This window comes from Babylonia areolata, chromosome 21, assembly GCF_041734735.1.
Source record: "Babylonia areolata isolate BAREFJ2019XMU chromosome 21, ASM4173473v1, whole genome shotgun sequence".
In the NCBI taxonomy this organism is placed as follows: Eukaryota; Metazoa; Mollusca; class Gastropoda; order Neogastropoda; family Buccinidae; genus Babylonia; species Babylonia areolata.
The window spans coordinates 42014472-42041971 of NC_134896.1; the positions used below are offsets into that span (position 1 = coordinate 42014472).

Below are 27500 nucleotides of genomic sequence, written 5' to 3' on the forward strand. Positions count from 1 at the left end.
AGAGAGAATGAGAATCTGAGGAGGATGGGGAGCGAGAGAAAATTAATGTATGTGCATACACACAAGTCACAACTCACAGAAACAGTCATTACATGTGTATGTGTGTGTGTGTGTGTGTGTGTGTGTGTGTGAGAGAGAGAGAGAGAGAGAGAGAGAGAAGTACATTTAGTACTTGTAGACAGATTTATCCAATATTTACAATTGCAATATTCTGTGAAGACAAGGTCTAATGTAATATTCACATGCACACTGTGATTTCTTGGAAATCATGGGACTTTTGTTCTGTTTAAATCCCTCAACATATTTTTGGTTTTGAAAAAAAAAGGTGAAAAATACTGAATATGCTTAATTAAGAATGAAAAACATTGAGGTGTTTTGTGTTGTTCTTACCTCTCATTCTTAGCATTTTCTCTCAACCCCCATTTGCATAAAATGTGTTGTCTGTTGTTTATGAATTGTTTTGTTTGGGTTTTTGTTCCCACATGTTTTGAACTTGTTTGTGGTTCTTGTGGTTTAGTATCATGTGAAATAGTTATCTGTCCTCTGTGTCTCTATCTCTCTTATCAGTGTTTTTTTGTTTTGTTTTTTATGAATGTACTGTTTTGTTACCCCCCCCCCCCCAAGGCTAGGTGGGAAAAAGCATGTACATGTTGCTTATCTCATTGTCCTGGTCCAATAAAATGTCAGTGTTGTGTCAGTTTGTTTTGTTTCTCTGTCTGTCTGTCTGTCTGCCTCCTGAAATGTGTTCAGACATGTTTTCGATGCAGTTGTGTGTTTAAATACATGTCTTGATAACTGTCCCAGGCCTGTGTATGAAACAGTGTGCCTCCACCTCCCCTCACCCCCTGCTCTCTCCCCTTATCCCTTGTAATCCTTGTGTACTGGTTTCTGAAGCTTCGTGCTCTTCACGTCATACCTCTGCGTACAGGGACAATGTCTGTATGTGAACAAAATAACAGCACAGGATCACCTGCCTGTGTCCCCCCTCCCCATCTGCACTCTTCTCCCTAATTTCTCAGTTCACATGTTTTGGATGTGCTGGTAGTTGTGTACGGTGTTTATGTAACCCTTGATAAAGAGCCATGAAGGCCTATGTGTGTATGTGTATATATATATATATGAAAATGAAATCATTTCCTTGAGTCTTTCTCTTTCACCCTATCTCCTCTCTTGCATCCATCTCTCTTGTAATCAGTGTGCACTTTTGTTTTTTTGGTGTAGTTTTATAATGTGACTGGAGAAGGTCGGTTGGTGCCGTATGCTTCAGCTGGAGCAAAGAGGATTAAGTATGATGGTCACACACTCCTTCATAAATAGCCATGTAGACTTGCATATGAAAACAAATCCTTTACCATCTTTCTTTCTCTCTCCCTCCCCCTCTCATGTGGCTCTCTCCGCTGCCTCCCTCACCCACACCTTCCCTCTCTCTCTCCTGCCTCACTGTCTACCTCTTTCTCTCTGAATCTCAAGTTTCCACAAAGCAGAATCCTTGTCATGTGATGGATGGCACTAAACCTTGCCTTTGTTTTTTTCTTTGACCTCCCTCCCCCACAACTGCCCTCTCTGCCTCCTGTCTCTGTCTATACCTTTCTCTCTGAATCTCAACTTTCCACAAAGCTGAATCCTTGTTATACGGTAAATAGGAAGGCACTAAACCATACCTTTTTTTTCTTTCTTTGGTCTGAACCCTTCTCCACCCTGCAGGGAGCGGCCTGGGTGATGGTGCTGGTGTGGGTGGTGCAGATGGCACTGGGTATTCTCCGCATCGTTCGCAACAGACGTCTGCGCTCCCAGGGCATGTTTGCTGAGGGAGACGCCCCAGGCAGCAAGAAGACGGAAGACCTGAGGAACGTGGTGGGGGAACAGCCCACTGCTTAATGACGCCAGGAGGGTGGGGAAACAACAACGACAACAACATGCAGTGTTGAGGAGGGCATGGCTTATCTTTGATTAACCCCTTGACCAGTGACACATTTTGAGGCCAGCTGTATTCCTGTATGATGAAGAAAAAAAGCTGCATCAGTACTATGTACATTTACACTAATGTAGCTTGTATATTTGTGGGAATTTTTGCATGAAGTTACACAGACTGATGCATAATAAGTTCTACTTTCACACGGAAGTAAAACAAAAGCACTCACTTTATGATTTGTCAAGTATTTACTGAAATTATCATATGTTTATAATATTTTTTGAATATTTCTACAAACTCACAAGCACTCAGCACAGAAACTAATAAAAAGGGAGCAAGAAGCTCCTGTCTCAACTTCATCATATTTATCTTCTGAATCATTGTACAAGTTTTCTTCATCACTGTCCTCATCAGTCATAATTTTCTTCAATGTTTAAAAGGATTGCGAGTCAGAGACCATCGCTGTGTCACCATTTTGAAGAAGACCGGTTTCAGTGATCAGGAGGAAAAAATGAGTTCGTGAGAAATGAATAACTCTGTAAGCTGGAAAATGGGGAGACAACCACTTTTTTAGCCTTTCCTTAGTCTTTTGACATCAGTCAGTGGTTTTCCACCTTCGAAAATATGCACAAACATTTGATGAAATACCTCTGTGAATTTAACGGATATAGGCATCAGGGTAGGCTGCGAGAGCTCTGTTAATTTAACAGACAAGGCTGTCAAGAGAGTAAGACAGAGGGATGGGAAAAAACAACAAACAGTGTGTGGTGTTGAAGAAGATGTGGCTTGTCTCCCATAGCTCATACCATGGAGGATCGGGGGCTGAGGGGGGTGGGGGGTGGGGAACCATCTATACATAATAGAAAATATTGATCAAAACTTTAAAGGAGTAGACAAAAGAAACAGAATATAAGACATTCAAAACTATGAAGATATCCAAACAGTATATAGTAATGTCCATGTATGCAAAATACGTTCAAAGTGATCATACATATAGAAAAGGATGATATGCACACAGTTTTACTTTGGGAGAATACTGCTGAGTATGTATTATTGATGAGTAAGAACTATAAGGGAGCTCTGTGCTGGCCTCAAAAAGGATTATCAACCATGTGGTGGATGAGAAGCTTTTATCCTCTTACTTGTAAATGACAAAGTCGGAATACAGATTGTGTGTTTAACCCATTCTTGACAAAATTCCAGCTTTTTACTGTGTCTCATGGAATCAGTACCACCTAGATACTGGGTTTTTTGGGTTGGTCAAAAAATAATTTAAGCACAATTGGAAGATATTAGTCAGTTTTTAAAAGTTTTTTTTTATTTTATGTTATTTAAAAAAAAAAAAAAAAATCTTTCCATTTGCCTGTGCAGATGGTTGAAACTAACCTGTAGATTTTGTTAGAAGGCAGTCTATTTCCATTGAATGTCATTGTGGTAATCTGTGTTATTCAGGATGTTTCTGTTCATGAACAAGTATTAAGGAATGGTTTCCTCTTGGATGCTTTAAACCATAATTCGATTTGTGTCTCAATGTTGTTTTCATTTTCATGTTGTTCATTATGTACAAATGTGCTTTTCTATCTCACAAACTTTGAAAATGCAAAAGTAAGAGATCTTTTTTTTTCTTCATGGTCTTTTGTATCTGGTTCACAACTGTTTCTTGTTTCATCAATTTTTTTTTCTTCTGCAAAACTGGGCACTGTCATTTTTCCAGTGTGGTGCTGGCCATGTTCAATGAATTCACTTTACTTTTCTGTTAGTGCTAACCCTACCTGTAATACTCTAAGCACAAGTTTTAAAGTTTGGTTGTGTTATTTGCGTTTCAAAATGAACGAAATACTAGTTAACGTATGCAAAGTAAATCTGCAGATGCAGAATAGACATGCAAATGGTTGTATTATTTCTGTGACGAAGCATTTCGTGAAGTTTTGACATACAAATAGTAGATATATTTTTGTGACTGCACATTATGTGAAGTTTTGGTTACTTAGTATGTGAAATAAAGAAGAGTGTGTTGTTGGGGTGCCATATGTTTTAAAAAATTATTCTGTATATTTTGCTATCATCATTATTATTATTACTATTATTATTATATACCAGTAATATTGTTATTGTTATTATTATTATTACTTTTGTTATTGTCATTAGTATGAAAGGAGTCAAGTCAAGAGAGTACACCTCTATAATATTTTCTATGAAGTTTGAAGAATGCTTTTGTGTTTGTAGAATTACAGCTACATGTATGGACATCCAACCAATGCACAAACATATAGTTTTTGATATATCAATTTGACAGATTGAGATTTCATTGGCTTGTGATGTTTGGAAGTTTTTCAACACACAGTTCCAAATTTCCTGAAAGAAGATGTGGCCATTTTGTATACATAGAATGAAAAGAATGAAAACAGTTGATATGATATCCCATGAAATATGTGCTGAATGTTATATCCAGTTATTTTTTTTTATATTAGACCCATAAAAACAGGGGGAAAGGCATAAAACTGTCAGTATTATTTGAAAGATGTCTTCAGTATTACTTCAAGCTGTACAAATTATTTTTGTGTCACTTTATTACATACATTCCAGGCTGAAGATATATATATATATATATATAAATAAGAAGAAAAAAAAGAGAAAAAAGACAGCAACAAACAAACAGAAATCACAACCTTGAAATATCAAATACAACATTGCCAGTTCACCAAAATATCTCATGCATTGACAATATCCCAAAATACCTAATATGACATTGACAGTACGCCATAATATCTTAAGTCCTCCTCCTCCCCCTTCCTCCTCCCCCCTCCTCCTGTCACTCCCATGCCCAAGAAAAAAAAAAGAAGAAATGAGTATTGATGAGATAGATTTCAGAAGTAAACTGTTGCATCCACTATATATATAGAGAGAGACAGACAGACAGACAGACAGAGACAGAGAGAGACAGAGAGAGTTGAAATTCAGACCTGGTTTTCATACATACTTGCCCAGGCATGCATACAAGCAAATGTGCATCCATACACACATGCACATAAGCATGCACAAACGCACATATGAATGCACACACATACAATTTATACACAAACTCCCCCCCCCCCCACTCCCCGCAACACACATGTGCATCCCTATACACATGCACTTGCACATAAGCATGCACACACATACAGTTCACATGGACACACACACATACACAGCACAAATATTTTGGAAATGTTATTGTGTGAAAATAATATTAATTAATTAAAAAAAAAAAAAATTGAGGACAGCTGTATGTATTAGTAAATTGGTAATCCCTAGAAAGATACCATTACATTAAGTGAATGTGATTTAACATCAATTGTTCATTTGTTATCAGTTTCTGCATCTTTTTAAAAAGCCCAAAGTTTAGACATACACAAGAAAGCTCAGAGACAGAGCATGACATTGGAAGTGTTGGAGAGTGAGCAGAGGGCATAGAAATGAGTAGTCAGTGGTGGTGAGAAGTCCCAGGAAACTGAGGGCCAGATAAGTGCAAGAGCTGAGCAGTTTGCATGTCAGGTTTCCAGGCTGGAGTTCAAACCCAAGGTAGCATGGTGGATGAATTTTTTTTTTTTGAGAGGTGGGGGGAGGGAGTCTTCAAAAAAAAATCAAAAAAAATCTTGTTTTCATACATTTTCTTTTTATTCTGCTCTATGGCACTTACTCTCCTCAAAGCTGTATCCAGCTAAGGCTTTCAAGTCAGTGGTTTTTGCGTCTCCCGAGTCGATATCAGCTTGTGAGTGAAGCTTTTATTTTTACAAGTATATGCATGACGATTTGAATGTGTATCTTATCATAGTCTGCATAGCAGCAGCCATTGGCCGGTAATATGAATGCTAAAGTATTCAGGACGTATTGTTTGGAAAATGGCGTAAATGGCAGGGCAGAAACAAGATAATCATGTGTGTACGAGGTTGCTCATGGAAATGAGTGCATGTGGTTGTGCGTACTAACATATATGTGCACACACTCCCTCCCCCAAACCCCCACCCAACAGCACACACATTTCATATACATAAACAATATTTTCCCCTCATAAATAAAGGTGTTGCTCCAAATCTGCCTTTGTACATACATAACAACTAGTTTGAAAGACGTTTGATGCAGTTTTTTAAATTTGGTTGCAGACCACTGTTGAACACTTGTAAAAAATCAACAACAAACATTTGTTAACTCTCTCCGGACGAAGGAATGCTCACACATTCCTACACAAAACGTATTTGGATTCGGACGAAGGAATGGAATAGCATTCTCCGAAAGTAAAATTCCATCATGCGCTGTACACGTGATTTTGTGATTAGCCAAGCAGAGTGCGCTGTTCTTGGTCACTCCACAATCGAACAGTATGATTGGTCAGCCTGGCATGTGTGGCCCGCTCGCATACACGCTGACAAAGTCACTGACTGGTCGTCTGCTCACGTGCCAGCCTGTTACTGTGTTAGCAAAGCGAGCTCTTCTCAGAATGTTGAGAAGCGAACAAGGCAGTGACGGCAACGTTTTAGGGTTGCTGAAGTACTTCAAATGCTACAAACTGAAGGGTCGGACATTGAAGAGGTGGATGATGGTGAAGAAGAAAGCGAATTTAATGCAGAAAGCGAGCATGGGTATGGTGATTCAGGGTGAAAAACTGGCAGTACTTTCTACATATGGCAAAACTGTAAAAATAAGATGAGAAATTTGATTTTTTTTATATGTAATAGCTCAACAAGTAATAAACCAGTTCTGAAAGTTTCATTTTCTTACTCTGTATTTTGTATTTTTTGTAATTTTTTTTCCAAACCCTTACAAATGGGCCGTCTGTGGGGAAAAGCAAGGGAGAAAACTTGTCGTCCCGAGTGAGTTAAAGTATTGTTTGTGTAATAATTACTTTCTAACCTTTACAGCAGCATTCATAGAAGATGGCGTTGTTGTTTTTCCTTCGTTCAGATATACATACATTGGACAATATTGGCTAAGATAATTATTTGCCTTATCCTACATATACTGTATTCCTGCTAAATTGCCTTGCAATTTTTTTTATACTGCATTGTCTATATATCTGTGTGTGTGTGTGTGTGTGTGTGTGTGTGTGTGTGATATATTTAATACCGCATGTACTATACACACTTTGTACTGCATATACTGCATACTACATTTCTGCTGAATGGGCTTGCAGAGTGTGGCCTCACTTGTAAAATTAAACATGATATTACTGTACCCTCGTGTTACTTGTTACGCACACTGCTGTTGGATTTTTTGGGCAGCTTTACAGGGTGAAGTGTTTCCTCCCTTCTTACTGTAAGCCACGTCTGTGTGTTTTGATGTTTTTTCATGATTTCTGTGGATGAAGTCTTTTACATTGCTGTGACTTCTAAGAATTGCCTATGGGTCTTATTTCCCTGACAATGAATGGGTCAGGCAGAGAGAGAGAAATGGCTTTACATCGCTGTGACATGCCAATGCAAATTAAAGGAGTTACTTTGAGTAGATTTGTTTTTATGAACAAGTTCATCTGGCTTTGGATCAAAAGGGTACACATGTAGAACATGCAATTTCTCTTGATCTTTTATGGCTATTGTACTCATTTTTGAAAATGTGGCTAATTATGGATCAAAATATGCTCTGAATATGTTGATACATTGTTGTACAAGTTAATATTTTTCAGTGCACTCAAGAGCCTTGTAGAATGTTTTATTTATTTTGTTTCATATTTTCTGTATTCATGTATACTTTAACCAAGTTGTGTTTTCGTTTTATAATATATTATATTATATCATATATATTATTATATAATATATATATATATATATTATTTTACTCCTTTTCTTACTGAGGATTTGTGACAGTGTTCACTGAACTGATTTGTATTTTTTGTCCTCTTTTATTTCCCTTTGCTGGAGATGGTAATCGTGATTATTGTTTGGGAGTTTTGGTTTGATGACGTTTGAATAAAAGAATAAAGTTTTGGATATGATATAATGTTTACTTGTTTGTCTGTGTGTTTGCTTACTTAAGAAAGTTAATAACATTGCTTTTCGGATCATTTAACTAACTTGTACATTCTTTCGTACATGGCATCACAACATTGGCATTGGTAATTGCACACACACGGTCCTCTTTCATCTCAAACCATAAGTTATTTCCTTATTTGTTGACATTCTTTTCCATAGTTGTTGACATTCTTTTCCATAGTAATGATAAAGTGCAGGAGAAAAATGCATAGGACCCATAATAATATGATAATAATAATTCATAACTTTTCTGTGGCGCGATATCCAGTATTAATGCTGTTCAAAGCGCCTTACATGATCGAGTTAGGTATAAACATGACAAAAACATTACAACGGCTCAATCCAATGCGTTCACAGAATGATTCAAGAAGCACAAACCACCAAACAAGACGTAGTCTTGTTCAGTAAACAGCACATACTATGAATCCAGCTGTACAATGAAGGCAGTAGATCCCTTCTTAAATTTGGCTCTGCAGTTGACACGTTTTCTCTCCATTTCCTTGATTGTGGTATATTCCTGTCAAAAGTCTTTGATGTCAGCTGATTCATAGTGACTGTCATGGTGGCGTCTTTCACTGGATCTGTGGATTGGTGGCTTTGGGACTGGGAAGCAAGAGAATCTGAGCACATGAAATTGAAATCCACACCCAACAGTACTTTCGCTCCCACCACTAGACCATGGGTTGTGGTCTGGAAGCTAGACATTCGTATAAGACAATAAACTGGGGTCCCGTATATAGCAGCTGCATGCAATTAACGCATGCATAAGAACCCACAGCAACAAACAGAGAAATTTGTTATGTCAAAAGAGTAATACAATGCAACACAATCTGGGGAGACAGTCATTCAGTGTGGTTCCGTGACTTAATTATGGCCCCCAATGAGGGAGATCCAGGAGAGTTGTGTCCCATTATTTGCACACGGAACTAGGCCTACTGGAACAGGCAAGTCTTGGGGCAGTGGGACAGGATTTGAACTAGAGACATTGTGCAGCAGGTTTACGCGTTAAACGTTGATCAGCAATATGGCAAAGGCAGTGTGTGTGATGGCTGGCTCTGCTGATGTTACAGGAATGCTGTTGTTAACACAGGTGATATAACACATCCGTTGTACGTTATTTAGATCACTTTGGGAGTGAAATATGAAAACATCGGGACAAGATTCATTTTAGGCCGTTGGCTAGACCAAAGCGCGCTAGTTAGGGTTGTTGGAATTAAAATTTTGATCAAAACGACTGAGGTTTATTTGGTTCCCATGGGGAAGGTCTATTTTAGTATCCTGAAATCAGAGATATATTTTAACTGCAATATTCGTGCATACAGATGATGAAAAATAAAACAATTGGTAGATGTGATTGTAACACATTTTTAAGCGGCTTTTCAACTCTTAATCTTTTATGGTTTTTGTACTCAATTTTCATACAGATTCAATCAGTATACGTGCAGCGATTCTGCCAAGTCCGCAAAAACTTCATTGCATGTAATGACGTGTTTAGTTAAGTTTATGCTGATCTGAGAGGCAGTACTTACCCAATTTTGGACGCGCAAAGCATGCAAAGATGTTCAGAAAAAAATGGCGGCTTGACATTTAATGTGATTCGTGTCCATAATATGGATAATTTCGCGTATTATAATGCCTAATTCTCGATTGAAAAGGTCGATTCAAAGCAACATGTTTATTTCTCATATATCAGCATTGCACAACGCACGAAAAAAAAAGTTTAACTTGGTCACCTAAGATTTAGGATATTAAAAGGATAGGACTTTTCAGACTCCCAGATCTAAATCAGTGATATGCATACATGTACCTACCGACTTGCCTTTGGAAAAAGAAAAGAAAGACATCACCGGTAAAACAGTAAACATTCATTCCCTGTGTTCACTCACCAAAAGCCATGAACCGCTGCATACTTTCATCACTTCACGGAACAAACGTAGCATTTAATTGGCACAACTGCTTTTCTTTCTCTCTCTCTCTCTCTTTAAATTTCGTCAGCCGATAAAGTGGGCAAGTCGCTCCATGGCTGAAGCTGAAAAACGTGATTTAGATCTGGATGTGAAGTTAGTTGTCTTTATCAAATCCAGCCGGTTACCTACCTGAGATTCATCCACATTATGGTTAAATGATTTATTTTTGTCTGTGTGTTGTAAATTTTAAAACGCAAAACATAAAAGAAAGATCAATTTTAATGGAACGCTGACAGACCATGCGTACTCCGGAGTTGAGAATTGCCTCAGATTGATGTGTGTGTGTGTGTGTGTGTGTGTGTGTGTTATACTGAAATATCCTCTCTCTCTCTCTCTCTCTCTCTCTCTCTCTCTCTCTCTCTCTGTGTCACTGTGTGTGTGTGTTTGTGAAACTTGAAATCTGATGGACGGAGACTCAAGGTGAAATTCCAAAGACTCGAAATACCGATGTGAAATTAGCATGTGAACTGGCACTGAAAAAACAAAACAACAACACCAAATCAACCATTTTGCCATTGCATGAATTTTGCACGAACATCAGTGAACTTCGTTGCGAAACTTTTCTTATGCACGAGAGAGCCAAAGGTTTGACTTCGAATGCAATGTCTACCAAAAACCATTCTTTGGGCACTGCCCCAAGTGATCTGAGATCATTTCCCAGTTGAGGCAATGTCAGCCGAGATTCCCCTTTTCCAAGTCCATTTCTTGAGCAAAAGATTCTTAGCCGCATGTAGGGGAAGTGCAGGTAATTTGCGCATATTGGTAATTTATGAGCACCCCATTGTTCCAGCCAGACCGTATGACAGGTGTCGTATTGTAATGCTACATGAAGGAATTAATGCACTTCCTGTGTTTGTACCACAACAAGAATTTCAACGAGTTGGTGCTGAAGTACTTTGAATCCATTTTTCATGGTTCTCACGTTGTCTTGTGTGAAATCAGTTCTCAGCATAGCTGAAAGCTTCATTGCCATTCTGAAACTGATGGAGAACAATCACTGGCCACAGTTATTAAAGCAACCTTTTGTCAGTCTAAGAAGCCAGTTGTTTGACGCCAAGCGGACGTGGAGGAGGAAGGAGGAATTTTTGTTTAATGTCCCGTCACACATATCGACATTTTGTTAAAGTATTTATGAATACATCTGAGTATTATCGGTTAGAAGGCGTGGGAGATGTGGATGAATGGAGGGTTGGGGGAAACTGGGCAAATGAGGGTAAAAATGTGGGTGAAATTTGGAAGAAAAACAAAACAAACAAACAAAAAAAAAAAAAAAACCCTCTAAATACAGTTACAGGAAATTACTTAAAGGACTTCGTAAAAGAGAAGTCGTTAAACTGACAAGCGAAACAACTGATAATGAATGCAAAAAGTCAAAAACATCAACGTTCTCAAACGGACGTGTTTTATCGCAGCTGAGTTTCAGTTTCAGTTTCAGTAGCTCAAGGAGGCGTCACTGCGTTCGGACAAATCCATATACGCTACACCACATCTGACAAGCAGATGCCTGACCAGCAGCGTAACCCAACGCGCTTAGTCAGGCCTTGAGAAAAAAAAAAAGGTGAATAAATGATAGATAAGCTTACACAAATAAATAATAACTATAATGTAGAAAAAAAAAAACAAAAAAAAAAAACACGAAAAAAACGAAACACAACGCCGTGCATTGTTGCCAACTTGGGCACATGGTTTGGCAGGGCGCTCAAATTACATGCAGGAATTTCGACGAGTTTGTACTGAAGTACTTTGAATACATTTTTCATGGTTCTCACATTTCTTTGATATCGCTGTGCACATCTAGGGGTAAAAGTTAAGGTATCCCCCTCTACTTCTTCATCGTCATCATTATGACAGCACAGACACCCACACCATTATTATTTCATCACCGCAAGCGATCCCCACACCTACCTGGAAAAGAAAGGTTAATCAGTGCTACAAGTCTGACATTTGATTTGAAATGTACGCTTTTTTTGCTTTTTTTTTCTTTCCCCTTTTCATACCTCGATATAACACCTTCATCTGGCGAAATTTCGGGATACCATGTGCTGCCGGTTAATTTTCAATGGCCGAATATAAGAGCAGCACAGTTGGTATCTTTTACTATTTCTTGTACTGGTGAAGAAAAGATATTATGTGGGGTGTTTGTGTGAAGGAAAGTCAAAAGAAGGCGACCACCGTGACAGGTGAAGTGACAGGACTGACACCAGGCAATCATGGTTTTCACGTGCACGAGTACGGAGACCTGACAAATGGTGAGTCAACAGCACGTTTTTCTCCTCCTTCTCCTCGTCATTAGCGTATGGGGATCGAGGTTCATTTGATCTGAGTTAAATAAATGTTGACCGGCGTTATGCTTCAAGAATGCCTTTATCATGGTTTTATGATTGTTTTCCTTCTTCGTTCGTGGGCTGCAACTCCCACGTTCACTCGTATGTACAATGTTGGGCTTTTACGTGTATGGCCGTTTTTACCTCGCCATGTTGGCAGCCATGCTCCGTTTTCGGGGATGTGCATGCTGGGTATGCTCTTGTTTCCATAACCCACCACACGCTGACAGGGATTACAGGATCTTTAATGTGCGAATTAGATCTTCCGCTTGCGTACACACACAAAAGAGGTTCAGGCGCTAGCAGGTCTGCACATATCTTGACCTGGTAGATCGGAAAAATCTCCACCCTTTACTCACCGGGTGCCGTTACCGAGATTCGAACCCGGGACCCTCAGATTGAAAGTCCAACGCTTTAACCATTCGGCTATTGCGCCCGTCTGATGATTATTCAAATGTTCATTTGTTGTTATTTAGTAACTACAGTACAATTGTTCATATGTTCTTATTTGGTAGTGTGACTGTGTGTGTTTATGATATCAAGCAAAATGTGTTAAGACTGTTGTGAAGGTAATTTTAAATTTCACTCGATTATGTTGGTAAAGGCGGCCTGTCTGTATCTGTGTGTGTGTGTGTGTGTGTGTGTGTGTGTGTGTGTTTGAGGGGGGCGTGTCTGTCCGCACGTGTGTGTGTGTGTGTGTGTGTGTGTGTGTGTGTGTTGTGGGTTGAGGCTCGCGAGTCCTGAAATAATTTTAATTAAGGACAACCGCTTTGGTGTCGTGGGTTCACTTACATGCAGAAAGTTCGCGGTGCTCTTGAAACCTGAGTTTACTGTCTCTTCTGAAAAGCAAGCGCCCCGACCATCACTGAACGTCTGATTGGAAAAGTGCAAAATCTCTGAATCTGCCCCACACGGGAATTGAACTTTGGGCCTCTTGATATCTTGAGGCACAGTGAAAGCCTATAGTGGATAATGCCCTCGTTTTAGAAGCGAGATTTTTTTTTTTTCGTTCCAGCCATACTTAACAAATTTTCTTCCTTTTCCATTGAATCCTGAACACTGGTATGGGTGACAGATGGGTTTTCCGGCAAGACAATAAACCGTTGTTCCGTGTCGCAGCAAGCATTTACTGATTCAGCGCATGCAAAAGCCAAGAGCATAGTGTGAAGAAAGGAGTTTCACCAGGCAAAATCATGTGAAAAAAAAATTGCATTGTATTTTAATTACGATGTTGGGTTCTTCATGTTAACTGAATTAAGTTAACTTCAAGCTGCTCTACCTGATAAATGAACAAAATTTTTATCTTCATGACATACCACACGGAGAGAGAGAGAGAGAGAGAGAGAGAGAGAGAGAGAGAGAGAGCGAACGAACGAAGTTTTTTTTTATTGAGGGAAGTGGAATAAGCATACATGTGCTTTTTTTCATCCAGCCCTCAGGGCAAATGGAAAATGAAAATGAATCAAAACATCCACAAAGTAGCAAGAGATGAAGAAATAAAGACATGACGTTCACATTCACATTTAAACATGCGCATCTACATAATCATGATACAAACATCATATCATGAAGGAAAAAGATCACCCCCCCCCCTCCAAAAAAACACAAAAAAAAACAAAACAAAAAACAAACAAACAAACAAAAAAACCCAAACAAACAAAAGAAACACACAGCCCCTCCCAAGCCCCCCCCCCCCCCCCCCCCCCCCCCCCCAAAAAAAAAGTATTCAGGACACTGATTGTGGTTGTATATCATTAAGTAGTGCGATAGCGGTTAGACATACAATTAAACTATATATATGCGTATTCAATAAGATAAAGTCAAGTTAAGTAGGGTTGTTGACATATTTGTCCATAAGGTGTGTATGGTAATGTTTTTTGAATTCTTGAATGCTTTTCTGAACATTAAGATTGGATGAAATATTGTTCTATAAACAGCCTCCTGAATAAATGAGACTGGATTTAAACAGATCTACTCTTGGAATGGGGATCTTAATCTTGTTGGTCTGGCGGACTAGCGTGGTGGGAAATCTATCTCTCAAAGATGGAGCATAATTAGACATGATTTTAAAAATAAAAAGTGCTTTGTTGTATTCAAGTTTAAGCTTTAGGGGAAGAATATCTAAATGTCTGTAGTCGTCAGCAGTCAGTAATGAAGATTTCAGAAGGATTAATTTAAGAGCTCGTCTAGACTTAGTAAAGGTTTTAGTATATTATCGCTAGCTGAATCCCAGAGTGTTGACGCATAGTTAATATGTGATTCAATATAAGCAAAAAAGAATAATTTTCGACAATGCAAATCAAGAAAATGTTTAATTCTGGAAAGCTGATAAATCTTTTTGGATAGGGTTTTGCATAATGACAATATGACTGGACCAAGATAAGTTGTTATCAGTGGTGACTCCAAGAATTTTATGATTATCAACTTCTTCAATTGGATGACCATTTATGGAAAAGGGTGGAAGGTTGTGTGAAAAATTTTGGCGTTTCTGTCTGGTGGTGAGTATGAGACATTTCGTTTTTTTTTGGATGGAGACGCATGTGGTTTAAATTGGACCATCTAACTATGTCATTAATGCTTTGTTGCAGAGCACAGTACACTTTGTCTATTGTAGTGTGATTTGTATGTATTGTTGTATCGTCTGCAAACATCTCACATAATGCATTAATAAATAGAGGCAAATCATTTATATAAACAGAAAACAATATTGGACCAAGAATTGAACCTTGAGGAACTCCGTAATAGATAGACTGTAAAGAGGATTGAGATTCATTCATAGATACAATTTGTCTTCTGTCTGATAGAAATGAAGATATGAGGTCAAGTGTATTTCCAGAAAAGCCATATAATTTTAGTTTTTTCAAAAGAAGAGTGCGGTCTATCACATCGAATGCCTTCATAAAATCCACCATGAGAACACCAGTAATTTCATTATTGTTTATATTTGTGAGCCATTGTTCGACTAAGTTAGTGAGTGCTGTATGACAGGAGTGCTTGGACCTGAAACCAGACTGATTTGGATGAAATAATTTGTAGTGATTGAAATGATTAAGGATATGTTTGTTAATGTGTTTTTCTAAAGGTTTTGACAATATTGATAAGATTGAAATTGGTCTGTAATTGGAAGGGTCTGTACGGTCTCCTGACTTAAAAATGGGTACTACTTTCGCGACTTTAAAAGATTTAGGGATTATCTTTTTTGTGATACATTGGTTATAAACATAAGTAAGTGTTTCGGCAATTATAGGAGCAGAGAGTTTTAATATCTCTCCATCTATTCCATCAATACCTTTCGAACCTGTTTGTTTTAAGTGGGAAAGAGCATAGTAAACTTCATGTACATCCATAAGAGGGATATCAAGGTGTGATGAAATATTTTTAGTGTTACAAAAGGTTTCGAGAATATCAAGTGAATTAAGGGATGACGTGTTTGTTCCTACTGTTGAGTTAGCGACATTACAGAAATGTGTATTTAGGTTTTCTGCTGATATGTCGTTAGTTGTTGTGAATTGCGTGATATTATGTTTATTATTTAACTGATTTATGGCTTTCCAAATCAATTTATTATTGGATTTTGTGGAAATAAGTTCTTGAAAATAATTCTTTTTTTCTTAACGTTTCAAAGCATTTACAAGATTACGTTGTTTTCTGAATTCATCTTTCTTACCTTCTGAGAGAGACGAGTCTCTTTCCTTAATCTTATCATCAATGGTTTTAGTCATCCACGGCTGTTTAGGATAGCTTTTGACACGTTCTGTTATGAATGGAGCATGTTTATCATATACATTAAGAAAATTGTGATACCAAACCTCCAGTGCTTCTTCAGGATTAGAGAACTGATAAACAGCTGACATATTGGAATGTATCAAGTTCTGTAGAAATAAATCCTTATCAAATTGTCTAAAATCTCTATGGCAAACGGTTTTATGTCTATTTGCAGGAATTTTTACACCTCGTTTGGACCATGTGAAACATAGGGGAATGGTCACTGCAGCCAAACGTTGGGGAACATACTTCTGTTATGGAGTTTGTAGATGAAGCGTAAATATGATCTATAAGTGTTTTGACGTTGCAGTAACTCTCGTAGGTATGTCAATTAACTGCGTTAGGTGAAATGATTCATAAAATTTTGTCCAGTGTTTGTTTGATTTGAGTAAGTCAATATTAAAGTCACCTAATAGTATTATTTCACTTGAAGAGAAAGAAGCTTCTTCCATCATCAACATAAACTTGTCTATCCAATCTACATGTTCAGCTGGATTTCTATAGATAAAGCCGAGAAGGATAGGTTTTGATTTCTTAAAGCGTATTTCGATCCATTCAGATTCAACTTGATAATTTTCGAGTGATTCAGTTCGTTTAAAGTTAATGTTTTGTTGAACATATACAACAAGGCCTGTTTCTCTAGAACATTTCGGATCATTACGAATAATACAATAGCCTGGTAGTAGTAAATCAGAGTCTTGTATATGGTCTGTTAGTCTTGATTCAGCAAATCCGAATATGTGAAACTGTTTTCCGGAGTTTGAAAGGACATGGGATACATCAGCGAGTTTGTTGATGATATGATTAATATTCAGAAAACCTACTTTAAAACCATCGGATATTGGCCAAGTGTTGAGTGTTTTAGTCATGGAACAGAACAAGTGAATACAACAGTATCAAAGATGACTATTAATGTTATGATACAATGGTACAATGGAAAGGAGAGTAAAAGACACAAGAAGTACCAGAAGGCACCTCCAAAAGTACACAGTGTGCAATATACTTAACCACTGATTAAACAACCATCAAATAACAAGTCACATAGAATACAGTCGAATACACCAAGTAATTAGGTCAGTTATATATCCAAGTTTTCACCGTCATCAAATAACAAGTCACATAGAATACAATTCAAATATAGCAAGTAATAAGGTCAATAATATTTACTGCGTCCGCACAACTCACGTAATTTGCGCTGAATATAGCTTTGGTCCGGCAAACTATGACAACCTCAAGTGCATTACGAGATCACGAGTGTGTCCGCAACACACACACACACACACACACACACACACACACACACACACGCATGAACGTTCACGCGAATGTGCACTTACCGCACCCACGCACTTGCTGCACGAGTGTGTGAACATTCGCAGAACTATACACATCACACGCATGATTCACATAATTGTACATGTACATTTGTATACCGGAATGCTATTAATATATAAATATATGAATATATTATTTGTATATATATGGATTTATATTTTAGTATAACAACACCCAGTTAGACAGATGATACTGATGAGAAATCAAATCAATCTATGTTGTTTATAGCCCAGCCGACCACTAAGGTCATAATCATCAGGGCTATGTTGATGAGAAAACTCACACAGGTGTACCATAATAGTGGGGGTGGAAGTGTTGGAATGACAATATTTTTGATGCCATCTTAAATAGTTCGTCATTGTATGTGTCATAATTCACAGGCATTGCAGGATTTCCCGTTTCTTGTCTCTGGGAGGTGTTTGGACGGATATTAGCTCCATGGTTACTGTTGTATGAGGTGGTGATATTTTGATTTGGGTGATTGTAATATTGGAACTGATGAGGGTGTTTGGGAGGCATGGAAAACGGGGGTTCCTCTCTTTGTGATTTTGGAATGAGAGGTGGAAAATGGTAAGATGATTGCATGGGTGGGGGTGCATGTTCTGATATCTGACCAACAGGACGACGCTCTTGGTTTTGTTTGAATGGTAAGGAGTAATATTCCCTAGAATTTGGTACTCTCTGGGGGTAGGACGGGGGTGAGACAAGTGGAAACGAATTCAGAGGAGAGTCTGATCTGCTACTGGTATAGGTTTTTATGGGACCTTTGATTTCTCTGTGGGATCCTCTTCGCCACAGGGTTTTGAGATTTTCAGCAAGTTTTGCTGTTCCTCTGGTATTCGTGTGCTTTATACTCTTGTACAGACCTGTGTCTGATGCAAAAGGAAGAAAATTATCAATAAAAGCAATATTGTGGTTTTTACTTATTTCTTTTAGATTTAGGTTTGAGGGCGTTATGACATTATTGAAATGATGATTCCCTCTGGCAGGCAAAATGGAGCTGAAAGCTACACGTGCGTGGGGGAAGGTTTTAGAACATAGAATAAAAAGTTCATTCCATGTGTCTGGGGATACTGGACCTGCGGGACAAGAGTTCACACCAACATGGATGATCACATCCTTTATGTTGGGTGAGACTGGTACGGAAGAAAGCCAGTGATGAAGGTCATCAATAGACATTCCTGGAACACAAAGTTTAAACATGCTTTCTGCACGAGGGGCCAGTCTCTTGGGGTTAACGAAGCGTATGACCGAGTCCCCAAGAAGCAGCATTGTTGCCTTTTCAGGAACAGTCATACGGTCCAAAACATCTCTGGTAGAGGGGTTTGAAACATTTTCTGATGGGTTCTTCTGTTTGTTTGTTAATATTTGTTTTGATTGTTGGGACTCTGTGAAATGAATTTGTTCTTTGTCATTATCACTGATATCAGCGAGAACAGCAAAGGAATTGAAAGTAGAAATGTCTTCGTGGATTGTGACATTGTCATGGGGTAAACAGTCTGCATTATTTGCTGGATTTCCTTTCTGACCATCATTGACAGAACGATCACTGTGTGACTGTTTATCTGTGCTGATGGGTTTTGCGTCACTATTTGGTGTTTCAGTTTCTGAACCTTGAGTAAAGAGTATGTGATTTTCAGTTTGAATTTCATCAGTTTGGGAAGTAACATTTTTATGTTGACATGCATGGTCAATTGGGGTCTGAGTATCAACTGTTGCTTGATTGACTGGATTGTATTTCTTTCAGTTCAGTTCTGATTGGAGAGAACCCAACTGGGATTTAATTGAATGATTTTCTTTGATGAGTTCTTTGTTTTTGCTTTCAAGATTTGAAACAACTGATTTTAATTTTTCAATTTCTGTATTGAGCACATCAACTTTTTTTGAAATACAAACACAGAGTTCATTTTTCACAACAGTCATTGCATCATTGATCAAACAAGCAACTGTGTTTTGAGTTAAATCCTCACTTGAAGTAAGAGAGTTCACTGTTTTTTCTAATTGTAACATTCTCCTTTTTAATTCCGGTAGCGGACTGGGAGCAGCGCAGGCGTGTGACGAGTGACACAGAGAACGTCGAACTTGACTCCTGGTTCTTTTCCCAACAGGGGTAGTCTTTTGGGGAGGAGTTTGGTCACTCAGTTCAGAAGGGTGGGTGGGGGGTGGGGGTGGGGGGGCACAGGTGGGGTGGGGGGGAGGATAACCACATTGTCTTGTGTTTTTGAAGTAGGATTGATCAAGAGTTGGTACTGTTGGGGCGATGAAGGGAAACCTTTGTCTGTAGAGGAAACATTTTCCATGGCCATTACAGTCAAGTCCGTCACAGGAGGTGACAAATGAGGAAGGCCGGAGAAAGAACTTATGAATGACAGTGGTGTGCATAAAAGTGAGTTTGACAATTCATAAACATTATGGTCCCTTAGAAAACCAAGCACAAGTGTTTTTAAAATTTCACATTCTTCTTTATCCCAAGATGGACAGTTCATTCCTTGACAAAGTAAAGTTCCACCAGAGCCATGTGTAAAATAAAATGTTATTATACATTTTGTCGATTTATGGAAAACACAAAGAACAGACTTAGAAATAGTTGGTGACGGAGGTACAGTAATAAGAATTGATGATGGAGTTAGAATGGTCCCGTTGTTGTCGTAGTCATTGCATTGAACAGTTATTTCGTCCTCTTGGATTGCACAGTACCGGTAAAAGAGACAATTTCTCCAAACAGCCAGTTCATCTTTGTCACACGTAAAACGTTTCTGAATGTAATCTCTTGTAGGTTTGAGTTTGGTATCACATGAGTCAGTATCAGTGTCTGCCATGTGTATGAATTAAAACAAAACACAGTACTTACAGTCACACATGCTGGTGAAGTCTGTCACAGTGCCGGACCTCGTCGGGTGTTTAGACACACATGAATCACTATGACTTTACAACGACATATAAATCCACTGAAAACACATAAATCCACTGAAAGCACGTAAATCCACTGAAGGCAAGGACTCCTACAGATCACCGCCACTGATCATACACGAAGGGAGCATTACTTGCTTCAGATTTTAAATGCTTCCACTAGACACAGACACAGACTCAGGCACAGACACAGACACAGACACAGACACAGACACAGGTGAGCTGTGTTTTTTGGTCACCATAACACGAATCACAGTGTTCACACAGTCAGGAATACAGAAAGCTGTGATTTCTTGAGTTGAAGAAAAGTTTCCACTTTCAAACTTACACAGATATATTCCACATACATCCACGAACATGAATTGAGCAGTTATAACTCAGTGATTCAGACGTGATCCAAGAGATTCACAAAAAATAAGCTGAATCACAGCAACACTGAGAACAGCCTCCATCTTGGTCCAAGGGAGATCACCTGTGAGAGAGAGAGAGAGAGATCAGCATGAACACACGGCACACGCACACATGTATTCGTCGCACACACATACACACACATACATACATAGTTACACACATGCATGCACACACGCGCGCGCGTACTGTACACACACACACATACACACTGAGTACTACAAACACACGCGCGTATGTACACACACACACACACACACACACACACACACACACACACACGTGCAGAAGAAAGACTGATGGAGGGATTGTCGCTGTGGGCAGGGTGTGTGACAGCCGGGGCCCATTTCAACCCCTCGTCGAAGAAGCCACATCACGGAGCCCCGACGGACGAGATCAGGTAAAGGGAGGGAACCCACTTGCTCATGCAGAAGTAAGTGAGCGGAATGGCCGGGTGGTCCTTTTGCATGGGCCGCTGGCTGTCATTCCGAGTAACCTATTCCCGATACGCCTGTCAGTAATAAGGTGATATGAACGGATCTCTCAAGAATGGACTAATATATCTTTTATATATTTCATCAACCATGTCTTTAATTTAAAACAAGTCATGTTCACAAATCGGCTGTGAAGTATAACGACCAGTCCATCATCATATCAACATCCATAAATCATAATATACTAATGATTATCCATAAATACCAGTATGTTAAATATTTGATTGAGTTTATTGGCGGGGTTTTTTGGGGCGGGTGGGGGTGGTGAATGTATAAGCAAGATGCATCTTGTTTGTATATTCATTGCCTCCATCAGTTTGTGTTCGGAGACGTTTTGTTTGTGTGTTCGCTCCTGGTGTGGCCTTGGTTTTCGTTTTGGTGTTTCATGGGGAGTGTTGGCAGCTTTCCTGGTTTGTACATTTTCCTTGTTTAATCTTCATTTTAAATCATGTTGAATGATATTATTGTATTTGTGATGATGGTGATAGTGATGGTGGTAATGATGGTGTTGGTGGTGGTAGTATTGCTAAGTTATTTTATTGAGATAGAGTAAGTCTACTTAGTATATTTTCCCATATGAATGCGTACATTTGATTCGTACATTTATGCCCGGATGCCTCCTTTAACTTTGTGTAAATTAAGACTCTTTATATATACATTGATTATGCATGCTATTAACTATTGACTGATGGCGCCCCTCCATTGCTCTTAGAGCCGTTAGGGATGCTGGGGCGATGGTGGGACGGTATTCTGGTCTACTTCTTATGTCAATAATGGTTGTAGTTTAAGCCTACATTGCTTTTTCTTTAAATCTGTATAAACATGTATAATGTGTGATTTGAATGCTCGTACATTGTAATTGTTCATTTAGTCTTATCGTAATGTTTCATGTAATGGGTCCAATTTTATCCACTTTACTCAGGCTCCAATGCCTTTTTTTTTCATAAAGTGACATTTTATTTACTGCCTTGGGCTGTACACATACAGATATTTTTGCTTCTGTAATTGATATCGTAATCTCACTGTATATTTTTTTTCATAATCATATTCTTGGTTTACTTAACCCTGCCAACTTTTGTCTTGCGTACAGGTTTTTATGCAGTGCCCCCGTTTGGATTATTTGTGTCAAATCTAGTGTATGTGATGTTGTATCTTATTGTGACTTGTTTTATGCAGTGTACTCAGGAACTAACATGTATGTTTCAATATGGATCTTTTGTACTTTTCTTGTTCTATATTTTCATTGCCAGGCAATCTTATATTTAGTTCATGTATATAATTATCCTTTTTAAATAGCATGCAGGTCAGTTACTGCCTAAATAGCTTTAATTTTAGGCTCTGGCAGTATAAAAATGTTAGTGAATCATCATCTAAAGAAGGACAAGGTGGTGAAAATTTGGCCAACGGGCAGTTTCGGGCAAAAAGTGTCATTCTCGCTGTCCAACATAGCGTATTTTTCTAGGATGATTTCCCATATCAGCTATGTTACCTGAGATAGGTGCCGACGTTAAATCTGTATTTAGTGTGACGTAGACATAGTCAACAGCAACCCCCCCCCCCCCCCACATCCCCTCATGGGCTGGCCAAGGGAGAGTATTGCACATTGCACATCAATCCATCGTAACCCCCCCCCCCCCCCTTTCTAAAAAAAAAAAAAAAAAAAGAAAAAAAAAGAAAAAAAGAAAAAAAAAGACCACACACACACACACACACACACAAAAGCCCACAAAAACGGGGGAAAAAAGCAAAACAAAACAAACAAGAAGAAGAAAAACGTGGATCCTGTACAGATGTTTCTGTGGCAGACATGCTGGTGACCTGGGGAACATTACTGCAGATGACAACGGCGTGGCCAAAATCCACATCACGGATTCTCAGATCCCTCTGTTCGGACCCAACTCTGTCGTTGGGAGGTGTCTGGTGGTGAGTACATGTTGGCATTCTCTTTCACATCAAATGTTAACGTTATTATTTTCCTTACATGACCATTTCGTGATTGAGAAAACTCGCGTCGTTGAAAGACACACCCAGACTCCCGGCCACGAAGAGGTGAAAAAAAAGAAGAAAAAAATAGAGAGAGGGAGAGAGGAACCAGGAGGGACGAGAGAGAGAGAGAGAGAGAGAGAGAGAGAGAAACAGAGAGGGACAGAGAGACCTAGTCCCCTGATGACCAAAGTTGGCCAAACCAACCACGTACAAAAACCACACAATTCCCACAGTCAGTGCATTTCCCCGCTTATTTTACTCTGTGCTCTGTTCGAAATAATTATGGCGGTGCTTTGAATTCCTCAACGCCACTGAGTAGCATTGTTTTAGATGTGGCAGGCTGAGTATCAGTATCAGTAGCTCAAGGAGGCGTCACTGCGTTCGGACAAATCCATATACGCTACACCACATCTGCCAAGCAGATGCCTGACCCGTTTTTTTTCTTTATTCTTTCGTCTGACCGTTGTGGCGGCAGGTTCACGCGAACGAGGACGACCTGGGCAAAGGGGGGGACGAGGAAAGCCTGAAGACCGGCAACGCAGGGCCGCGCCTGGCCTGTGGAATCATCGGCATCTGCAAGAACTGAAGGCCTGCACGGCTGTGACCCCCAGGACCCTGATCAGCCCTGTTAGCGCTGGGTGTTAGAGGACATGAGGAACTGACCCCGCCCCCCTGTCTTTGTCTCTCTTTCTCTCTCTCTCTCTCTCCCTTTTCCCTTGCTTATGTCACCAACAAAGGAAACCATTGTAAAACAGTTCACAATCTACCTGTATAAGGCATTCAAAATCCACAGTTTGATACGTAGTTGATATGTAGTCAGTGTGTTTTTTGTGTGTGTATGCATTGCTAAATTTGTCGTTGAACATTTGCTGTTCCATATTACCCAGAAAATGTGACAGCATTTGAGTGTAATGTGTGTTCACTGCATCCTCTTCACGAGGGGCCACGGCCTTTATTGAATAAAACTGTTCGTTTCTCTCTCTCTCTCTCTCTCTCTCTCTCTCTCTCTCTCTCTCTCTCTCACGGTTCCCATGTGCCTAAAAGTTAGTGGGATGACTTTGAACTTAGAGACCCTATCTCTTCACACCCATGTTCTGTATATATGATTGTTTTCTTGGTTTGTTGGTTTAAACATTTTTTGATATGAAAAAAAAACCAAACAAGGCGAAATTCAGCGTTCAGTTAAGAAAACTTTGTTGATCGCGTTGGTTTTTTCCTTCTAAGCCACCTTACCTTGAAAGCCACGTCTTTATAGCTGACTTCACACTCCCCATAACTTGGCTATACTCAGGTTACGTAAACAAAATCATAAGTTGAATAGAAGAAGGGTAGAAAGAAAGAACTGTAGAACTGCCAGTTTCCTTGACTATAGATAACCAAGCGATGCAAAGTTATCATGTTGCTCTGTGCATGGTTAGAACAGGTCGCTTTTGGGATGAGTAATTTGCATCAGTTGTACCCTACTCATGCTCTGAACATCGAAATATTACCCACTAATTGAAAAAAGTAGCACTTTTTTTCAAAACGAACTTGCATGCTTTCAGTTCTCAATGTTACTGGTGTTGAAAGACACCAACAAGGGTTTGGATTTTTGCCCTTTTTATTGTTTGTTTATTTACTCTTTCTTTGTTGTTGTTGACTTCTTTTTTGTGGTCAGAGATAGTATTATTGTGCTGCAGCTGGTATTAAGCGTTTAAATAAATGTGTTAATTGATCGGCTTTTGCCTGAGTTGTTTTCATGTTCGGTGTATCGACGTAGACTGTGCAGCTACCACGGTCCATGTGTATCCGAGATTTCTTATGTCGTGTTTGATACAAACATGGGGAAAATGACAATTTGCTTTCAAATGAAAATCAAACTGCTCATCTACAAAATTCTGTTTTTGTTTGTGAACAAACAATATAAACAGTGACGAGCCTTTGCACGAACATACAATTTTCAATGGATTAATAAAGATGTGTCGATTGATTGATTGTTTGACATGGATGCTCATATACAGCCTGTCTTCGGACAGAGACCAAGCTCTAAGCGCTTTTACAAACACGGGGTCATTTGCACAACAGGCTGCCTTACCTGGGTAGAGCTGACTGACGGCTGCCTTTTGGCGTTCATCATTCGTTTCCTGTGTCATTCAGTCAAGTTTCGCACGCACACACACACACACACACACACGCTGTATTGTATTGTATTGTATAATTTTGAACAACTTATGCAGTAATTCCAGTTTGGCAGTTGTGAATAAATAAGAAAATAACCCTAAAATAGATTGCCGAAAATCGTATTGTATGTGGAGTGTTCAGAGTACGGCTTCATAACCGGTAAGTCGCAATGAAGATCGGTAATAAAACATTGATCATGATCAGTATCATGACAGAAACAATGAAATGGTGATCGACGTGGGCTTCTTTGGATGGAACTGTTCCGCTTCCAGCACACAAGGCTAGTTTCAACAAACACTTGATTCACATGGTGAGCAAAAATATGAGTTGGGTCGACATAATTATATAAATACTGGTAACACTTCTCTCATTGAAAATGCTGTTTTTCACTCGTCAGATCTGGCACTATCTCTTCCTCAGACATGTTTTGATGTTACCATTTTTTTTCCTTACCATTTTTGTTTCCATCTCATGAGCAAGAGAGAGAGAGGGGTGGTGAGTAGCAAGGGTGTCGGGGGAATTCTATGTAGGTAAAAACAATGGATAAAGGTATTCAGTTGTTCTGTGATACGGGGTTAGATTGATGGAAATGGGGAAGAGAGCGAGAACGGGACGATCTTCCAGACTGTTTTGTCTAGCAGATCGTGTGGATGATTAATACAAAAACAAAAATGAATAAGACAGAATGAAATTGTAAGGGGTCAAAGTTAAAAATCGAATCACGAAAAACAGTTCCTGCAGTCTGAATTACTCCCCTCGAGTTGTTTTCCTCGATTTTGCCCGTAGGTAAGTATTGAGAGGGGAACAAGTGTGACCCCAGGTTTCACCCCCTCGAACCACACACACTATCCGCTTCGAACCAAGACAACAGGTCGTTAACCCCCTCCTTCCACCCCACCCCCCTCCGTCCCCATTGTATATCCCCCTAACCCCTCTCCCCCAACGCTGAAATTCCACATCTGCACATTTAGGCCGGCACGAAAACGTTGCAAGTGTTGGCAACATGAGTCAGGCTCTTGATATGGATGCCTCGTCACTGGGAAAGTAACTCGCCTTGCAGTGTCTTTTCCTGCTGCCTGCATCATGAATGGTATATCCCGTTAGCTTTTAGATTTGATACAGAAAGGAAGAGGACCAATGAAAAGTTAATCATGGTTTTCTCTCTCTCTCCCTGTGTGTGTGTGTGTGTGTGTCTTTTTTTAATAACTGTTTTGTAAGGAAATTATTTTCTGTTCATTTTTGAGTAGGCTATTGATCCTGTGAAAAGGAGAGACAAGACAAGACAAGACAAGACATATTCTTTATTTTCGAGGATAATAGATAAACACTGGCGTGCTTTTTTTTTTTTTTTACATCTAGTCCCCGCCCTGAAACAAGGTCTACACTACACAATGCTACATATAGGTCATCGGAGCAAATGGCAACAACTGCATGAATATAAACTACATGTAGTAGAAAGAAAGGAAAGAACGAAGAAGCAAACAGTAAATGCATTACAAACGAATGAAATATAAAAGAATACTTCAATTCTTGTGTGGGGTGAGGGTCTAGAGGTAACGCGTCCGCCTAGGAAGCGAGAGAATCTGAGCGCGCAGGTTCGAATCACGGCTCAGCCGCCGATATTTTCTCCCCCTCCACTAGACCTTGAGTGGTGGTCTGGCCGCTAGTCATTCGGAAGAGACGATAACCCGAGATCCCGTGTGCAGCATGCACTTAGCGCACGTAAAAGAATCCACGGCAACAAAAGGGTTCTTGGCAAAATTCTGTTGATAGGAAAAACAAATAAAACCGCACGCAGGAAAAAAAATACAAAAACAATGGGTGGCGCTGTTGTGTAGCGACGCGCTCTCCCTGGGGAGAGCAGCCCGCATTTCATATAGAGAAATCTGTTGTGACAAAAAGAGAAACACAAATACAAAATACAAATACAATTCACACAAATAAACAGGAGTGCAATGTGACGAGGTGGAGGGGAGTGGGGGGGTCTTGGACAACTGTACATAGCAAGAGTCGATCAGTATCAACAAGGTTGACAGTACATTACACTGGCATAAGGTGGGAAAGGTAATTTTTTTTTTTAGTAATGTAGCTGGGCAGTGGTGTTGTTTAATTATTTCTGGGAGTGAGTTCCATGGAGTGGCGGCTGAGTAAACGAAGGAGAGAGAGAGAGAGAGAGAGAAGTGAACTTTTCTGCTGCATTCATTAAGTTAAAAAAAAGGTTAAAAGTTTCATAG

The 27500-nt window shown here is 39.3% G+C and overlaps 3 protein-coding genes across 3 annotated transcripts in view; 2 read left to right on the forward strand and 1 right to left on the reverse strand.

The window, feature by feature from the left end:
* Nucleotides 1–5935, forward strand: part of LOC143295697 (transmembrane protein 179B-like) — a 15553-nt gene extending 9618 nt beyond the window's left edge. Inside the window, exon 5 of the mRNA XM_076607317.1 lies at nucleotides 1705–5935. Coding sequence (XP_076463432.1) covers nucleotides 1705–1878 — 174 coding nt within the window. The 3' untranslated portion in view covers nucleotides 1879–5935. The remainder of the gene's footprint in view (nucleotides 1–1704) is intronic.
* LOC143296525 (thioredoxin domain-containing protein 16-like) overlaps nucleotides 1–27500 on the reverse strand; it is a 390867-nt gene that overhangs the window by 160012 nt on the left and 203355 nt on the right. The window lies entirely within an intron of this gene.
* Nucleotides 8866–25041, forward strand: LOC143295927 (superoxide dismutase [Cu-Zn]-like). Its single transcript, XM_076607612.1, has 5 exons — nucleotides 8866–9007; nucleotides 12034–12133; nucleotides 20951–21026; nucleotides 22926–23043; nucleotides 23582–25041. The coding sequence occupies exons 1-5, from the start codon at nucleotides 8942–8944 to the stop codon at nucleotides 23690–23692; spliced, it is 471 nt and encodes a 156-aa protein (XP_076463727.1). The 5' UTR covers nucleotides 8866–8941; the 3' UTR covers nucleotides 23693–25041.

Excerpts from the sequence above, each read along its gene's own strand:
- LOC143295927 (XM_076607612.1), top strand. The coding sequence starts at position 8,942 with ATGGCAAAGGCAGTGTGTGTGATGGCTGGCTCTGCTGATGTTACAGGA. Across the intron at positions 9,008-12,033 it reads GAATGCTGTTGTTAACACAG|GAAAGTCAAAAGAAGGCGAC; the intron begins GTGATATAACAC and ends GTTTGTGTGAAG. Across the intron at positions 21,027-22,925 it reads GCCCCGACGGACGAGATCAG|ACATGCTGGTGACCTGGGGA; the intron begins GTAAAGGGAGGG and ends TTTCTGTGGCAG.